Source organism: Myotis davidii, unplaced genomic scaffold (genome assembly GCF_000327345.1).
Source record: "Myotis davidii unplaced genomic scaffold, ASM32734v1 scaffold18, whole genome shotgun sequence".
Taxonomy (NCBI): Eukaryota; Metazoa; Chordata; class Mammalia; order Chiroptera; family Vespertilionidae; genus Myotis; species Myotis davidii.
In genome coordinates, this window is record NW_006292696.1 from 769,281 (window position 1) to 787,781 (window position 18,501).

Sequence of the window (18,501 nt, forward strand, 5' to 3'; positions counted from 1 at the left end):
AGAGAGAGGGAAAGATAGAGAGAAACATCGATGTGAGAGAAACACATTGATTGGTTGCCTCCTGCATGTGCCCTGGGGAGGTGCCTACAACCAAGGTAGGTGCCCTTGCCTGAACTTGAACCCGGGACCCTTTGGTCCACAGGCCAACTGCTCTATCCACTGAGACAAACTGGCTAGGGCGGTGCTATACTTTTATAAGACTGGCAGCACAATAGGTTTCTTTATACCAACATCACCACAAACACTGAGCAATGCACTACAATGTTAGGACGGCTAGGATGTCACTGGGCATCAGCTCCATTTTCAGCTCCATTATCATCTTATGGGACCACCATTGTATATGCTTCGACAGAAACATCATCATGCAGCACATGATGGTACTCCTTTTTCCCTTTGCCTCGGAGAGATTGTTTTCATTTAACCAGCAGCTGGGAGGGGAGGGATGAGGCGCAGGATGCGGAATCCCTGGAAAGGAGGCTGGGTGGTACAGTGAAAAGCTCCCAGATCAAGACAAGGAAGGGCTCTGGACACTGGAAAGCATGATTCCAGTTGGAGCCAGGTGTTGGGCTCTCCGCCCTTTAACACTCTGTGAACTAAGGCTGCTGATTCAGTGGTGTCTGGAGGCAGAGGCAATAACTGGGTGGCCACACCTGTGGGCCTTCACCTGGTGGCATCCACAGTCTGGGTTTCAGCTCCCAGGACCAAGTCTCCTTGTCTTGCTCACTAAACCGAGGAGATGTCAGCTCATTAATTACAGTGAGGCCTCCGCGGCCATCACACAACCCAGACTGCTCCTGCTGGGGAGCAGCCTCCATAGAGAGCCAGAAACCTATATTCTGTCAGATGCTGGCAGAGTCAGGCCCCATAGCGAGGGGAGAGGGGGGAACCAAGCTGCCAAGGAAAGCAGACGCGCATCGGGACCCCTGCCTTGGGCAGTGCTAGGTCACACCCTGAGGTCACGCCTCTAGGACTCCCTTTGCATGGTCTTTCTGACACAGATGAACCAAGGGGTGCAGCTTGAGATCTTTCTCAGGTGCAGAGTTTAGGAGCAAGAGCTTAATACTCAAAGGAGCAAACTTTGGACTCAGGGCTCAATCTGAGTTACCTTGGGCTTCACTTCTCTGGACTTCACTTCTGGGCTTCACACGGATATGATAAAACCTAACTGTCTGGACTATTGCAAGAGCTAATTGAAATATTTTAAGGAAAGAACTTAGCACAGGGCCTGGACAGGAAGTTCTTACACAGAAAAGTAAACCGCACTGCTGTTACTGAAATCACTATTATATTACACTAGAGGACCAATGCATGAAACTCGTGCAAGAGTAGGCCTTCGCAGCCGCGGCTGACTCAATCCCACAGCTGCAGCCCCGGCTTCATCCCAGAAGGACATCCTGTCTAATTAGCATATTACGCTTTTATTATTATAGATTATTATCATATTCCACTCGTGGTTCCTGAGCTTTGACAGATTCTGAGTGTTCTTAATACTCTTCATGCACAAATGTATAGTCAATCTATGTAACTTCTATCATTGGCAGATGTCATCCATGAGTTTTTTTTAACAATTCAGAAAACTTAAACGATACTTTGAAATAAGAAGAGGACAAAATATCTATGATAAATCAAATATGTCACCCATAATCTTTTCAGACTTAATTTTCCTCTCTGCACATATTCCAATTTAGGGCTATCTTCTGCTGCCCCCACCTCACAGAATGGTAGGAGGATCCAATAATATACTGCTAGTGAAGGTGGTTTATAAACTGTTGAGTGCCACACAAGTTTAAAAATGTAAAGCCAAGATCTCAGAGTTCCCATGGCACTCACCCACCGAGCACGGACCAGAATATACCCATGTTGATGACTCTGGGCCTACCTGCACTTCATCTTCTTCCTCCATCTCCCTCCCAGGATGAGGAGCCTGAACGTCCTACTGGTGCCCACGTGAAGCGCCACGCCTCCTCCTGCAGTGAGAAGTCCCATCGAGTGGATCCGCAGGTTAAAGTCAAGCGCCATGCCTCCAGTGAGTTCTAAGGGGGAGGGGGAAGGGTGGGGAGCAGCCCATGAGTAGAGGGAGTCTCAAAATCATTTTCCTCCAGGGATCAGGCAGGTAAATAAATGAGTGAATTGAGGTGTAAGAAAATACTCTACCATAAGAAAAACCACATCATAAATACAGTGATGAAGGGCAGATTGCATGTGGCCTCAGAGGAGAAACAACAAGGAGTGGGGTAGGAGAGACTGTAGGAAACTGGAGTGCTCAGGAGTGGCCGCTAAGCTCCAGCTGATGGCCCCCACACAGCAGTGCCAATTATTCAAGAGAGACCAGAAATCTAGACTTTATATGAAATCTATACGCATAAAGAAAGTACTAAAAAGAGAGGAGAGAAAGAAGCATAAATATACACACACACACACATATTAAAAGAAATAATGGCTGAAAACTTGCCAAGTTTATTGAAAAACATTATTGACATATCCAGGGAACCAGTGAAGTCCAAGTAAAATAAAAGCAAAGCAATCCACAAAGGACACATCATGGTCAAAATGCTAAAGCCAAAAGGAGAAAACCTTGAAAGTAGAAGAGAAATCTATTTGTCACTTACAAAGGATCCCCAATAAGATTAACAGCTGACGTATCAGAAACAACAGAGGCTTTCCTCTTTTTTTAAAAAAATATATTGTATTGATTTTTTTTACAGAGAGGAAGGGAGAGGGATAGAGAGTTAGAAACATCGATGAGAGAGAAACATTGGTCAGCTGCCTCCTGCACACCTCCTACTGGGGATGTGCCCGCAGCCAAGGTACATGCCCTTGACTGGAATCAAACCTGGGACCCTTCAGTCCGCAGGCCGATGCTCTACCCACTGAGCCAACCCAGTCAGGGTTGAGGCTTTCCTTTTAAGATCACCTGCACCCAGCCGGGTGTGGCTCAGTGGTTGAGCATCGACCCAGGAACCAGGAGGTCACTGGGTTCAATTCTTGGTCAGGGCACATGCCTGGGTTGCAGACTCAGTCCCCAGTAGGGGCATGCAGAAGGCAGTCAATCGATGATCCTCTCTCATCATTGATGTTTCTATCTCTCTCTCCCTCTCCCTCTCTGAAATCAATAAAAATATATTTAATTTTTTTAAAAAAATCACCTGGAATACTATTCAGCAATAAAAAGGAAAGAAGCACTGATACATATTACATTAATGCATTAGTTACACTAGTTAAACATTCCTTATTTTCCCCTCCACTATGGAAGCCTGGATTTTTCTGGAAGATACTTGGGCAGTTCTGAGACAAATACTTTATCACCACTACTAGGAGGCCCACAGAATTATAGCTCCTTGCAACAATCTAGTTTGCTTCTTCACCACCATTTTAGTGACTCAAGGATTACAGAGTTGGGTGTGAGATAAGCTATTCTCCCTGGCATCAACATAGTAAGGCAGACCAGGGCAGGACTCCCAAGGGTGAGTCCACTCACTGGTTCAGACCCTAAGGAAGATTTCCCTCATCTGCAATTGAAATGATAAAAATAAGCACAGTGCGAGACGTTTTCCATAAATCTAAATCTATTCCATGTCAATGACTACTTTATTCTGCATTTGTGTTCTCCCAACTCTGGGGGTGTTACAGTATTATTTATTTCATAAAATGTTTGAAATAATTAGATGGTAGTTGGGATTTTTAAGAGCCTTTTCTGTTATGTCAACAACCCTTTGTTGGTCTACCCATTTTCTTGATTTTACCAGTCTATAAAATTCAAACGTCTGGGAGCCAGCTCCCCTGACATGCCATTGTCTATCTGGAGAGTTGGAGGGAGTAGGGGTCCCCTTCTCTGCCCTCCATGCTTTATTTATGATCTGGTTTGACTTGCAGGGTATTTGTGGCAGGAACTGATTTTTGCATGAGTCATTGGGCAATCACTGCAATCTCTACAAGAACTGGACAGACAAGACCCACACAATTATCAGTAAATCATGGGAATCACTCCACACCCCACCAACTTACAAAGGACCTTGTGTGGCTGACTGTAGCAACAACCTACTAGTACATAAAATTTCCCTGAGAGGTTTGACTATGGCCTTGCCCCAGCTAGAGCAGTATTACCTGGCATGGACCCTGGAGTTAGGTGTACATGGGTTCAAACCTAGGTTCTGCCATCATTAACAGTAAGATCTAACCTCTCTGTGCCTGTTTCCTCAACAATAAAATAGAGCTAATAATAGTCAATTGGGGGGGTTGTTTGTTTGTTTTTTAAATATATTTTATTGATTTTTCATAGAGAGGAAGGGAGAGGGTTAGAGCGTTAGAAACATCGATGAGAGAGGAACATCGATCAGCTGCCTCCTGCACACCTCCTACTGGGGATGTGCCCACAACCAAGGTACATGCCCCTGACCGGAATCGAACCTGGGACCTTTCAGTCCACAGGCTGACGCTCTATCCACTGAGCCAAACTGGTTAGGGCAATAGTCAGTTTTTATGAGAAGGAAATGGAAATGCATGTAAGTGGCCCAGTAGTAAGTAAATACTCAATAAACTTTTGCTATATTTATTTGTTTTATATTTTTTAATTTATTTCAGAGAGGAAGGGAGAGGGAGAGAGAGATAGAAACATCAATGATGAAAGAATCATTGATCGGCTGCCTTCTGTACACCCCCTATTGGGGATCTAGCCTGCAAACTCAACATGTGCCCTGACAGGGAATTAAACTGTGATCTCCCAGTTCATAGGTCAACACTCAACCACTGAGCCATGCAACCGAGCTATTTGTTGTTTTTGTCCATCATCATAACGTAGAGCCCTAGTAGACTACTAGATCCCTCTCTACCCCCACCATTTCCTAGTAATAAAATGGGCAATGCCTGACTTTAGCCCAAGGTCTTGATTCTCTATGGATCAGAGTTATATCTACCAGCCTCCTTGTCTTACACATACCTGACAGTTGACTATAAAATATGCCCTTTTGAAACCAAAGTGTGTTATACATTACAAAATTAGTTTTACATTATTATTATTATTATTATTATTATTATTATTTAACCTTTACTAAGCACTTATTATTTGACAGGTACTACACTAAGTACTTTTCATGAATTATCTCATTTTAAACCTACCACAATGCTGAGAGATAAATTTGATCAATATCCACATTTACAAATGAGGAAACTATAGCTGAGGGAAAGACACAAAAACATCACTATTCTCTTTTGCCTGATGTCACACAACCAATAAAGGGCAAAAGAGAATGCAAACCTTTGTCTGGTCCCAAAGGCCTTGCTCCTCGCCCCTGAGCTCTACTACCTCCCTTTTGCTCCTTGCTTCCTTTGAGCAGCCACATTAATTATATCGAGGGATATCGCTCTAAATATCCCCATTTTTATAGATGGAGAAGTGGAGGCTGAAAGAGATGCTAACACCATCCAAATGCCCTCTCAGAGGTCAGAACTGAGGCCCTTTTCCTGCCTCCTAACTCTGCAGGTGCCAATCAATACAAGTACGGTAAGAACCGAGCTGAGGAGGATGCCCGGAGGTACCTGGTAGAAAAAGAGAAGCTGGAGAAAGAAAAAGAGACAATCCGGACAGAGCTGATGGCACTGCGGCAAGAAAAGAGGGCGCTAAAGGATGCCATTCGGAACAATCCAGGTACCTACATGGTGTGGTCCTGAGCGCTCTTGGAGGGCTTGGCCTTTCCCTAGAACAGATCACCTGGTTTCTTACCCAAGACAGGTGAGCTTCTCCCTCCTTCCTCCTTTTCATCATCATCATCGCTACCACCACTACCGCCACCGCCACCACCACCACCGCCACCACCGCCATCATCATCCTCCTGACTAATGGAAGGCCACCTATTTGATAACTGCTTTGGGGGTAAAGGGATAAAAAAAGCATCGCAAAAATGTGTAAGATGCACTCTGATTTTAGAAACGTTAAAATGTGACAAACAGCGTGTCCCTTAGAATTAGAGAAATAAAAGATCATTTTGAACCCCACATTAACTCATTCATTCACAGAGGGCTGCTGAGCATGGCTATTTGAGCATAGGTCCAGGTGCTGGGGATGATGGACAGCACCTAGTACATAGCGAGCATGCAATATGTATTTACTGAATGAACAACTGAATGAATGAAAAGAACCCACCAGTACTAGAAAACCCTCCAGTGCAGCCTCCCTCAGGGCAAACATGGACGAATTTTTAAACATAGTAAGGCCCAACATAGATAGCTCTTCGTACCAAGAAGGCTCTAATATAGATATGTCGGGTTAAACTGAATAAGCAGCAAAATCCTAGTAGGAACCCCTGGTTAATGTAAAGCTCTATGTCTCTTGGTTACAAGGAACAGAAACCAAAGTTAAACTGGCGTAGTAATGAAAAAAAGAAAAACGCACTTGAAAAACTGAACAATCAGGTATATCAAGGTCCAAGGACTTAAATGATGTCACCAGGAAGTACTTTTCTCCAACTCTTGCTTTGGCCTTCCTCTACATTGTTTCATTCTCTCCAGCCCTCACCTAATCCTCTCAGCCACCCCAGCAGAGAAAACTTCTCTTCCTAGTGGCCCCCACAAACACTTCACTCTGACCAACTTTGACCCCTAAGCCAATCACTGTGACCCTGATTGAGATAGGATTATGGGCCAGGATTAAGTTATGTGCCAACCCCTTGAACTAGGATTGAGTAACACCCATCCAAACTATCCTATATAATAAAACCTTAATATGAAAATAGACCGAACGGTGGAACGACGGGTCTGTATGACGTGTACTGACCACCAGGGGGCAGATGCTCAATGAAGGAGCTGCCCCCGATGGTCAGTGTGCTCCCATAGGAGGAGCGCCACTCAGCCAGAAGCCGGGCTCATGGCCTCTCCTGCCACCTCCGCTGCAGGCAGGCAGTGAGGAGCGAAGAGTCCTGGAGTGCGAGAGCCCCAGACTGTGAGAGATATATCTGACTGCCAGCTTCAGCTCGGTCCCAGCAGGCGAATATCCCCCGAGGTGTCCCGGACTGTGAGAGGGCACAGGCCAGGCTGAGGGACCACCCCAAGTGAACGAATTTTGTGCACTGGGCCTCTAGTAAATAATAATGGAGGAAATGTGGTTTCCCAGGGGGAAAAGCCGGGTTCTGTATCTAGAAGATGGGGAAATGGGTATTGGGAAGGTAAAAAACACACTACCCCAGGCCCAAAGTCCACCTCTTAACCAGGACTGAGGATAGGAAAGGTCCTCAGGAGGGGCAGACGAGGGCCTGAGGCCCTGCCAAACTGCTTGATGCTGCAGGCCAGGCTCAGCTGTTTCTCATCAATGTCTTTGGAAACAGGAGCAAAGTTAAAGGTTCTGCAGGAGGCCGTGGCCACACTGGAAGCTCAGTGTCGGGCGAAGGAAGAGCACCGGATCGACCTGGAACTGAAGCTGGTGGCTGTGAAGGAGCGCTTACAGAGGTCTCTGGCAGGGGGCCCAGCCCTGGGACTCTCCATAGGCAGCAAGAACAAGAGTGCGGTGAGTCCACTCCCTACTCCACCAGGGGTAGCTGCTCCTAATGCCCTCACATGCTACAGATCTTGCTCATCCTTTGGGGCTAGGAGTTATGCTCACTTACAGATAACAAAAGAGGCCCTAAGGGACATGCCATTGGTGGCACAGCTAGGAAGGGGACTCTCGCACAAGTTCTCTGGCCTGTGTTCTCTCCACTGACGCACTGCCATTTATTTGACTTTGTATCCTGAATGCAGTCTTAGAAGTGGCCTTAAGGTTACTGATAATATTTTTGAATAGGAATAACAAACTTGTGTTAACCAATTACCACACCATCTTACCCTGTATTATCTCACATAGTCTTCACAGCAGTCCTATGAGATAGTACTATGCGTATTCACCCCATTTGACAGACAAGGAAACTGGGATTTTTATTAAGAATTAGACTGTAGGGCCCAGCTGGCATGGCTCAGTCGTTGGGCATCGACCTATGAACCAGGTCACAGTTACATTCCAGGTCAGGCACATGCTTGGGTTACAGGCTCAAGCCCCAGTAGGGGCATGCAGGAGGCAACCAATCAATTATTCTCATCATTGATGTTTCTATCTCTCCCTTCCAATCTGAAGTCAATTTTTTAAAAATATTAAAAATAAAATAAAAAGAATTGGACTGTATTTTTTTATCATAATAGCCCTATCCCTTTACATATGCTGAAAAATAGTAGGAATACAATAAATGTTTCAAATGAATAAATGTTCTACTTGCTTTCAGACAAGGAAATTAAGACTCAGAGGAATGAAGTAATTTGTCTGATAAGTGCAAGTTATCATTGAGAACTTTCATCTTATTATTGTCCAAGATAACAGCTGCCTGGTCAGACCACACCCTATGACTAGGAAGTTAGGGCTGTTTCTCCCACATTACATTTCCTCTCCATGGGGCATTTCCAACCTTACTTAAAAATTAAGAGCTTAGGAGGATTTCCAGAAGATGACGGCGTAGGTAGACGCCTATACTCACCGCCTCCAAACCACATCAAAATTACAACTAAAATACAGAACCACCATCATCCAGAATTGCTGGAAAGCTGGCTGAATGGAAGTCCTACAACTAGAGAAGAAGAAAGCACACTGAGACTCGTAGGAGGTGCAGAGGCACAGAACGGGCTGGTCCGGCACCCGCGTGTGCTGCTTTTTTAATCAGGAGGGAGATCACCTCTGTGGAGGCTGCCCAGAAGAACAGGGGTCCCAACCCCACACCAGAACCCTAGCCCAAGGTCCCAGAGCTGGGAAAAGAAGTCCCTACAGGCAGTAAGAAATACAGGCTGTAAAAACCAGTGCAGATTGGGGCTCAGTAACACAGAGGCTGCTGGAGACCCAGCTATTCCTCTTGAAAGGCCAGCACCAGGAACTAAACTTACAAGGTCCTGCTTCCTCTGAGCTCTACTACCAGGGTGAGGCTCTGGGGAACACAGACACATACGAGGAGGAAGTAGATTGTCTGGCTTCATGGCAGGAACTCAGGGGCCGCTTTCCCCCAGATGGAGGTGCTCGCAGGGATCATTGTTCCTATGCTGGGACCTCCCCAGTAGATCCCAGGGCTGACTGGCACCATGTCTGTTTGCTCCATCCTGGTGATTCCCTAAGACCCCGCCTCATGCAATTTAAAGTCCCACCCAATCTGTGTGCAGCAGGTTTTGCATATGAATGGCCTGTCCTCGTTCAGGCTAAATTCTCTCAAACAAGCTATAGCTGGGTCAGGGAGCACCAAACCTATCAATAAAAGGCCCAAGACCCAGCACCATCACCAGCCTGACTTGCTTCACAGCTGGGCCTTGTCTGGGCACGTCCAAACCCAATACAAAGAGGAGGAATGTGCAGATCTCTCTGTACTTCCTGCTGGGTGGCCCCAGGCAGTGACTGACTTTGCACCTCCCTAGAGACTCAAAAGCCAGTGCACCTAGTGGTCACTGTCAGACCATACCACATTACAACTCTACACATCCATAAGCAACACACTCAAGGGGCAGACTCAGTGAGCAACAAAGCCCCACTGAGGTAAGTCCTGCTCCATAGAGGTGTCTCCTGCACAGCAGCTCTCCCACTATGGTTGCAGCTGGTCCTCACAGCCAATTGGCCTGGAGATCAGTTCCTCCCAGTGATACTAACAGCAGTCAAGTCTCAACTACAAGACTGTGCTCATAGCCCACAAAGAGGTGCACCTGGAGCTCCCAGCTCAGGTGACTGGGGAGGCTGAGCCACTGGGCCCTATAGAACACCTAGTACATAAGGCCACTCTACCAACTCAAGGAGACATAGTAGCTCTACCCAATACATAGAAAGTGAAGCAGCCAAAATGCGGAGACAAAGAAACATGTCACAAATGAAAGAAAGGGAAGAAAGCAAAGCACTGCAGTTAGAGTTCAAAACCACAGTCGTAAGGTTACTCAAGAATCTTCTAGAAACCTCCAAAAAAAAAAATGGAAAAGGACCAGTCAGAAATAAAGAATACATTGACTGAAATAAAGAATAATATACAACCAAGATTAGTCTACCCAGCAAAACTATCATTTAGAATTGAAGATCAGATAAAGAACTTCACAAACAAGAAAAAGCTAAAGGAGTTCATCACAACCAAACCAGTATTATATGAAATGTGGAAGGGTATTCTTTAAAAAGAGGAAGAAGAAGAAAAAGAAAAAGGTCAAAAATATAAACAACAAAATGGCAACAAATACATACCTATCAACAATTGAATCTAAAAATCAAAATAAATGAGTAAGAAGTCTAATGGACACAATAAACTGGTGAATAAAATAGAATCAGAGGCATGGAAATGGAACAAACTGGTGATTCTCAGAGAGAAGGGGGAGTGGGGGCGAGAAGAGATTAAACAAAGATAAACATATATGCATTACCTAGCGACACAGACAATAGGTTTGCAAAGGCTTCTTAAAGGCCAGGGACAGTCACAGAGGGCTGGTGGACAGACAAGAAGTGGTTAACTCATCCCAGCTGCGTCCTCCCACCAGTAGGCCCTGATGTTCACATTCCAAAAGACTTTCCCTCCACTTTTGACTCTTTCCATGACCTTTAGAGATAAAGTTTTCTCTAAATTCCCTGCAAGCTAAGCTGTTCACATGTCCCCTGTAAGGAACTACATCCAGTAAGGTACTAAGCAATCACCTGGAAAATTTCAGGGTAGTGTAGAAAATGAGAATGAATACAGGAGAGAAAAAGATAGGAAGAACAGTGGGGTAGGAAACCTAGCTCTCCCGCTCCCCAGACATGTGACCTTCAGCAGTGACTTGACCTGCCTACTTTTCTTATCTTTACAATAAGATGACTAATAGTACCTACTTCATAGGCTTGCAAAGGCTCAATAAACTAATCCACACAATGCCTAGTATATAGTGAGGGTTCAGTCATTTCAGCTGTCATTAGCTTATTCCAAAGCCTTCCTCCCTCATCCTGTTTGATGCTAGTATGTGTGTATAGTGCCTTTTATATGCATTCTTTGGAGGGCAGGCTGGGTGAGGTAGACAGCACTAGACTTCACCTATGTAATTATTTCTTGTCATCAACAGGAAACTGCAAATAAACCCCAGAACAATCCTCCAGAGCAACCTCTCCCTGTCAACTGTGTTTCTGAGCTGAGGAAGAGGAGTCCATCCATCGTAACCTCCAACCAAGGACGGGTGCTGCAGAAAGCCAAGGTACAGCCCTAGATGGTTTTTCTCAGTGATAAGAGCATCGTCGTGGTCAAGGGCACATACTTCAGTTGCAGGCTCGATCCCCAGCCCCAGTCAGGGTACAGGCAAAAGGCAACCAATCAATGTGCAATGAAATGTTTTTATCCTACAAGTCACACTAGACTATTCAACAAATTGATCTGTCTTGTCTTTCTGTACTTCAGGAATGGGAAATGAAGAAGACCTAGAAAGAGGATGAGAATGTTATCCAAAGGAAATATCAGCTTGTCCATCTAAGGCGGAAATGCTTTTTTCACCAGGAGCTACCAGAAGACTGAACGTAGCCCCCACTCTCTGGGGAACCCAAAAGACCAGCCTTTATTGTCTGCATGATCAAAAGGGGTATAGGAGGGAAGAAGTAGAAGGGAAGAGGGAAATGAAGTGGGAAATGGGGGTGGAGGGAGACAGACATCTGCCCAGTTGTAAAGGTTTTGTTAAATGTCTTTGCCTTCCCTTCTGAAGAAATGAAAGCACGTGTGAATAAGCCATTCCATCCCACGCTCAGCATCCCATTCCCAGTCCCTGAGGCAAAGGAAGGCAGTGCTCAAGTATCAGTGATGCAGTAGAGAGAGGCAACTTGATCATCCAATCACATTTGTGTTGGGCATCATTGACAGCCTTTGGGCAAGATAAATAGGCTGAAAAATCAATAGAACTATCCCTGCCTGCCTAAAGGTGCACAACAGCTATAGAGAACATGCAAATTCTACAATCATTCCTCATCTGCTTTAGGCAGATGCAGTGACCAGAACTCCAGATTTGAATTGTTTTCAAATCAGAGATCTAAGTAAGCAGCAGGCAAGGAGAGGTTCAGTTGCTGACCTATGTTAAGCTCTGAGTGATGCTCAATGACAGGAACATGGATTGCTAATGTCCACAAGAAGTTCTGAGCTTTGTAGGGTGGGGTCATTTGCTGTCAATCAAGTCCTTTCCCTATTTTATATGACACTCTGGCTCCAGGGGTTATGGTTAGAAATGCAGGAGACACTCTTAACATGTTTATCCTCATCTTGCACTCAAGAGGCCCACCTGTCTGCTCTTCCGTATCTGCCATCAAGTAAAACTGTCAGGGAGGACCAAGAGGACAGTGGCCCATTTCTGCCACATGAGTGCCTTTTACAAGCCCTTGATATTTTTATAGAGGAGCAAGGACCTCAAGTCCTAGGCAGTCTCCTTGCTGTGCCACTAATGACTTTCTCAACACTGTGGGCATTTTATAAGTCTACTACATTTCCCTCCAATAAAGATAAAACCATTGAGCTGTAGGAGCTCAGAGGTTAGCTCAAGGGGAGAGAAGGGAAATCCCATAATAACCTCTGGACACTCAGCTAGAGGCTTCACATACTTGACCCTGCCTAAGGCTTTACATACTTGAGGCCTCATCCAAACGTTTCCACCCTCTGAGGTAGCTGGAGACCAGAGCAAGAAAAATAACCTGACCCAAACCACCCAGCTGGCCAGTGATGGAGCATAAGTTTTAGGGCCTATAGGGTCTGTCTGTATCCAGACAGGGCTGGGTTTGAGCCCTGCCTCTGCCACTTAACAGCTGTGACTTTGGGAAAGTCACTTGACCTCTCTCATTCTTGTTTTCCTTGCCTATCAAAACCAGGTTAACAATAGTACGTCCCTCCCAAGACCGTTGGGGGAATTAAGTGAGATAATACATGGGAAGCATCTTACACAGTGTCCAAGTAATAGGTAACATCTAGTCAATAGTGGTTCTTATTATTGACTTTTACATGGTAATTACAACCACCAAAAGCTATAAGGCAACAATCTGTGAGTTTTCATCCAGATTCCACCTGAGTATCTTCAACAGCAGGCACTCACATACTCTGGATTGTCAATATGCTTTTTAAAATGTGAATCTGAAATGTCACCTGACAACCCGATCGTGTCATTGTTCCCCATGTAGTTATTTTGAGACTACGTGTCTTTTTCCACCAATAAATCTTAAGACTCCTTTGAGAGGTGGACCCTAGAAAATTAATAATTAACATTTTGAAAAGAATTTTTATTTATTTATTTAAATATATTTTTACTGATTTCAGAGAGGAAGGGAGAAGGTGAGTTAGAAACATCAATGATGGGAGAGAATCATTGATTGGCTGCCTCCTGCATGCCCCCTCTTGGGGATTGAAACCTGGGCAGGGAATTGAACTGGTGAGCTCTAGGTTCCTGGGCCAATGCTCAACCACAGAGCCACACCCAGCTGGGCTAATTAATATTTATTGAACACTACCGTGCATCAGGCACTATGTTAGCCAGAGCCAGCTTCACAGGCATGCAACCTGTGCAGTCAGGCTTAGCAGGGTTCTGTGCTCGGTTGATTGCTCTGCTGTTGCCCTCTTCATAAGTTTAGAACAAGAGGTTCCACATATTCCTTTTGTCCTTTAAATCAGCGTCACCCACTGGTGGTCCGTGAGGTCCGAAAGGTTGGCGATCGCTGCTTTAAATTATGTAGGCAGTCCTGGTGCTAACTGATCCCTTTTCTAGGCATTATCCCTTTAGTCTTCACTAAAATCCCGTGACATAGATACTGTTATCCAACTTTTCACAGTTCAGGAAATGGAAACCAGAAAGGTTAGATTTGGCCAAAGTCCACAGTTAGGAAGTAGTGGAGCTAGCACGCGAATGCAAGATCTGACCCTAGAGGCCTTCTCAGTTCCAAACGGATAAAGGCTCTATTTCATTCATTTCTCCCCCTCCCCTTGCATTGCAGCATTCAGAAGCACAGTAGCATTTAATAAATAGATGAATGAATGTATGCAGCACATTTGGTCTAAGTTGAGCAACTAAGAGAAGTGTAAAGAAAATGGCTAGCCCTAGCTGGGTTGGCTCAGTGAATAGAGTGTCGGCCTGCAGACTGAAGGGTCCCAGGTTTGATTCCCGTCAAGGGCATGTGCCCGGATTTCGGGCTCAATCCCCAGTAGGAGATGTGCAGGAGGCAGCTGATCAATGATTCTCTCATCGTTGATGTTTCTATCTATCTCTCCCTCTCCCTTCCTCTCTGAAATCAATAAAAATGCATTTTTTTAAAAAAGAAAACGGCTAAAGCATAGATGCCAGTTCTTGCTTGTTAAATGCTTTGTTTGGTTGTTTTTCAAAGTATAGGCTCATGGATCTGAGGTGGACTTGAAGCTCCAACCTTCCCAACACTCCCAGATCTTTGGACTATCAAACTTCTAGTGTCAGATTCTTAGCGGGGGACCTTGGGCAGGTTCACCAACCTCTCTGAGCCTCAATTTTCTTATATGTAAAAGGGGATCATAATCCCTTTTTAAGTCGTGTTGCTCTGCCCCTAAGGCCAAAAGAAAACATAAGGTGTTAGCTTCAACACATCTTAGTTGGGCCTTGGATAGAATATAAACATGCAGAAGACTCCAGTTCTGTCCTCATGGAATTCACAGACAGAGAGAAAATCTGGCCCAAATAGGTACAAGTAACCCATGTTCTGGTGCATGCACTCAAATAAGGAAGGCACACTTCTCATCCTTTAAAAAATATTTTTTTAAACCTTAGGGACTATCCAGTCACTAGTCTGGATATGCCTTCAACCCCAGCCATCAGTCACATCCTGTCAGCTTTCCATACTAAATCTCTCAAAAATGCATCCACTTCTTCCTATCTCTACTCATTCCATCAAACTTCAGTCAACAAATATTTATTGAGCATCAATTGTACTAGACGTCAGGAATCACAGCTCTGAACAAAACAACTTCATGAAGCTCATACTCATTAGGAGAACAAGCAAAAAGAAAACAAAGCAAATAAAATACTAATATGGAAACAAAAATGTGCTGGACACACCTAAAATAGTAGCTATTTTAGATATTGTCTTTGTTGAGGTGACCCTAGAACACCTGCATGGACTATTCCAACAGCTTGTCTCCCTACCTGTTTCTCACATCCTGAAATCTCCTCCCTACAGCAAAGTGACTCCTTTAAACATGTACAGGCTTTGTAGTATGTTCCCATTGCAATCAAAATAAGACTCATTCAAAAATTTTTGAACTACATCAGGGTACTGTTCACAGACCAAAAAGAAATCTCTACCCTAATGGAACTCACATTTTAGTGGAGGAGGGAGAGGGGCGGGGGAGAGAGAGATGAGAAAATTGGAGGAAGAAAAGCAGGGAACAGTGATGGAGGAAGGAGGGGTGTCAGGACCCAATATTTTATTTTCAACATATATTGTTATTGATTTCAGAGAGGGAGAGGGAGAATCATTGATCAGCTGCCTCCTGCATGCCCCACACTGGGGATTTGGCGCACAACTCAGGCATGTGCTCTGACAGGAACCGAACCACTGAGCCACACCTGCCGGGCTGGATCCTGTACACAAAAGCTATAGTGGCAATCTGATTTACATTAGGTTAATGACTTACATTAACCTAATTCATATAATTATATTAACCTAATTCATATAACTGCCCCATTAATATAGTGGCAATACATTTTAGCTGTATAAAATTGTAGGTTATACGTATAATTAAATACAAAGATCTTTCTTATTCAGCATAGGTCCTCTTCTCTAATATAGTATAATTAAGCTATATTAAACCCATCTGTCAATGCCTAACCTTACAGCTTACGTTGTCACCACCCCTTCCTCCAGTATTTCAGTCCCTTTCTCGCTGTACTCCTCTCCACTGGATTATTGCAGAAGCTGCTTACTACTACCTGAACTACTTTCCTGCTCTTTCATCTACTCACTCCACAGCTTTCAGTTCAAATACTATTCCCTTTAGGAAAACTCCCCGCATTCGGACATACTGTATTAGTCTTCCGCAACACCATAACCCTCACCTTTAAACTTCGGTCCTATTTTGACTTTATATCGCGTTTGCATTTGTTTGTTTATAATTTCACATAAGCTCCAAAGGAGCACATCTGGGATCCCCGTGGAACCCGCGGCTAGCACCGCGCCTACGCCGTTGAAACAGAAACACATACAACGTGCAGAACCCACCGAGGACCGGAAGTGTTGCGCCCGCGGCGCGGTCACAGACTGGCGCACCGGAAATGAACGTTCGCTTCCGGCATCCGGGAGAGGGAATCGCCCGCGAAGGCTGCCGGGAAGCGTGGTTTTTGGAGTGAGCGCGTCTCGTCACTTGGAACCAGTGCGCGTGCGCTGCCTCTGGCGGCCTAGGTCGGGAACATGGCCGCGCGGTCCTTGTGGGCGGTCCGGCGGCGGGTGCAGCACCTCTTGGCCTCCACTGCCGCGTCCGATGGCAGGTAAGCCAGCAGGCCGTGGGTCGGGGACGTGAGAACCATGCGGGATGAGCGAGCCGCAGGGGCAGTTGTGGACAAAAGGACTCACCAAACCTCTCGGCCACTCCGATCAGGCGCTCGCCGCCCCATTTTACAGAGCGGCAAACTGAGGCCCACAGCCGCGCTTCATTGCCCGGCGGAAAAGGTGGGAAAACCCGAGGTCACGTCCTCGGAGGCGGGAGATCTCTTCAGCCCCGAGCATGGGTTGAACTGGGCAGGTACCTCTCCTGGCCGCTTCCCCGCGGCTGTGGTGTCTGTGGGTAGATGGGACCCTCTCCCCGACTCCGGTGTGACTCCGGCCGCCCCTTCCCCGTGTTCCGGGCTTCGCTTCACCTTCAGGAAAAGGAGGGCTTGGCATTGGTGTCCCCCCCAACCGCCCTTTCCCCTGCCTTTGGGGGTCTGTGAAGTTCCAGTTGCTGTTTTTATCTATGGGCTGCGGCCGTTTTTATCGATCACTTATGCCGATGGTAGAACTATGGGCAATTTTTTGTATTAGTCCCGGTTTAATTGAGGAAACTGAGGTTTGGAAAAGTTGAGTAACTTCTCGGAATACTATTCCAGACGGGAAACCATTCGGGGCCCCAGAATCGGCGCTTGTAATTAGGAAGCGACGTTAATTATTCTCAGGAACAACTCCCTGTGGGCTACTTCTTCCTCGGAATGAAGGAAATGGCTGAGTATGTGGGTGGGTCAGGTTGGACCTCTGAAATGTAAATTAATCCGCGGGGGAATCCGAAAATTTACTGTCTGCAAAGCTATTTGTCATCTTTTTAATCCTCACACACCTGACCCGGCAAGCACCCCGCCCTAACACCTGGGTGAGAGGTTGCATTCGGGCCTTTTTCCAAGTCCTTGTGGCAGTTTGTGGTGTGGGGAAGTGACCAGGAGAAAAATGGCTCCTCCTGATCAAATGCACCCCCACTCCAGTTCTGAAGGGATTGCCACACTCCCCTCTCCTCCAGGACCTGAGGTCCGGCCACCTCCTCTCTATTGAATAAATATGGTTTGTTAGGGGTTTACGAGGTAGAAGCTATTTCATGTGTATAATCTGACACCAGTGGACTCAGGCCTGGCCTGGAAAGTCTGGGAATATGAAAGTCTTGCCGACACCTTATACTGGCTGTTCCCTCTTCCCTTGAAGCAAAACTCCTTTACCCTCTTTGAACCTTTGCTCGGATGTCGCCTCCATGAGCACTCCTCAGTCTGTGCCAGTTTATGTGAGTAAACCATTTTTAAAGAGCTTTTTTGTACTCACAGATTGATTTTCTTGATAATTTTACTTACCATCAAATGACGAGGATCCAGGAGGTGTATTGGAAACCTCATTGAAGAAAAGGTCAGAGGTGCTGCAATCCAAGATCTACAAACTAGCCCCGACTCCAAATTTCCTCCTCTATAAACTGAACGCAATGGCAAACATTTTAGCTGTATAAAATAGTAGGTGATACGTATAACTAAATACAAAGATCTTCCTTACTCACCTGTTTATAATTCACAGTCCATAACATATAGTGTTTTATGCATATTTAGTTGACTTGATTTTGCATATAGGTGAGTTACCATCTCAGAATTTTTCTTATTCGGCACAGGTTCTCTTCTCTAAAAGCCTTACAGTTTACAATCAAGAAGATTTAGAATTCTAGATCCAACTTCAGTTTGATAAAGCCCCTGTACTGGGCTTTATTTTCCCCAACTATGAAATCAAGGATTGAACCAGCTTTATGGCTTTGTATTTTGAATTCCCCCAACTGATAAATGCCCCCACTGATTCTGAGTATCAGAACTTGGTTTCTTCGATAATTTTTGTGTCCCCTTTTCTGGCTATTTCTATTGCCTGGTGCCAGTATCCTGGCTCCATAGCTATGTGATCCTGAACAAGTCTTAAGCCTCACTGAGCCTCAGTTTTCTCATCTGTACAATAGGAATGATCATAGTACTTATCTCATGCATTGTTATGAAATGTAAAAATGATTGAAGTAAAAACTTGAAAACAGTCTGTAGAGC

At 45.3% G+C, this 18,501-nt stretch overlaps 2 protein-coding genes across 2 annotated transcripts in view; both read left to right on the top strand.

Moving 5' to 3' along the window:
• AFAP1L1 (actin filament associated protein 1 like 1) overlaps positions 1 to 13,197 on the top strand; it is a 34,847-nt gene extending 21,650 nt beyond the window's left edge. The window contains exons 15-19 of the mRNA XM_006766334.2: positions 1,915 to 2,026; positions 5,480 to 5,644; positions 7,317 to 7,495; positions 11,059 to 11,187; positions 11,388 to 13,197. Coding sequence (XP_006766397.1) covers positions 1,915 to 2,026; positions 5,480 to 5,644; positions 7,317 to 7,495; positions 11,059 to 11,187; positions 11,388 to 11,411 — 609 coding nt within the window. The 3' untranslated portion in view covers positions 11,412 to 13,197. The remainder of the gene's footprint in view (positions 1 to 1,914; positions 2,027 to 5,479; positions 5,645 to 7,316; positions 7,496 to 11,058; positions 11,188 to 11,387) is intronic.
• Positions 13,198 to 16,282: 3,085 nt separating this feature from the next.
• Positions 16,283 to 18,501, top strand: part of GRPEL2 (GrpE like 2, mitochondrial) — a 12,784-nt gene continuing 10,565 nt past the window's right edge. The window contains 1 exon segment of the mRNA XM_006766226.2: positions 16,283 to 16,461. Coding sequence (XP_006766289.1) covers positions 16,385 to 16,461 — 77 coding nt within the window. The 5' untranslated portion in view covers positions 16,283 to 16,384.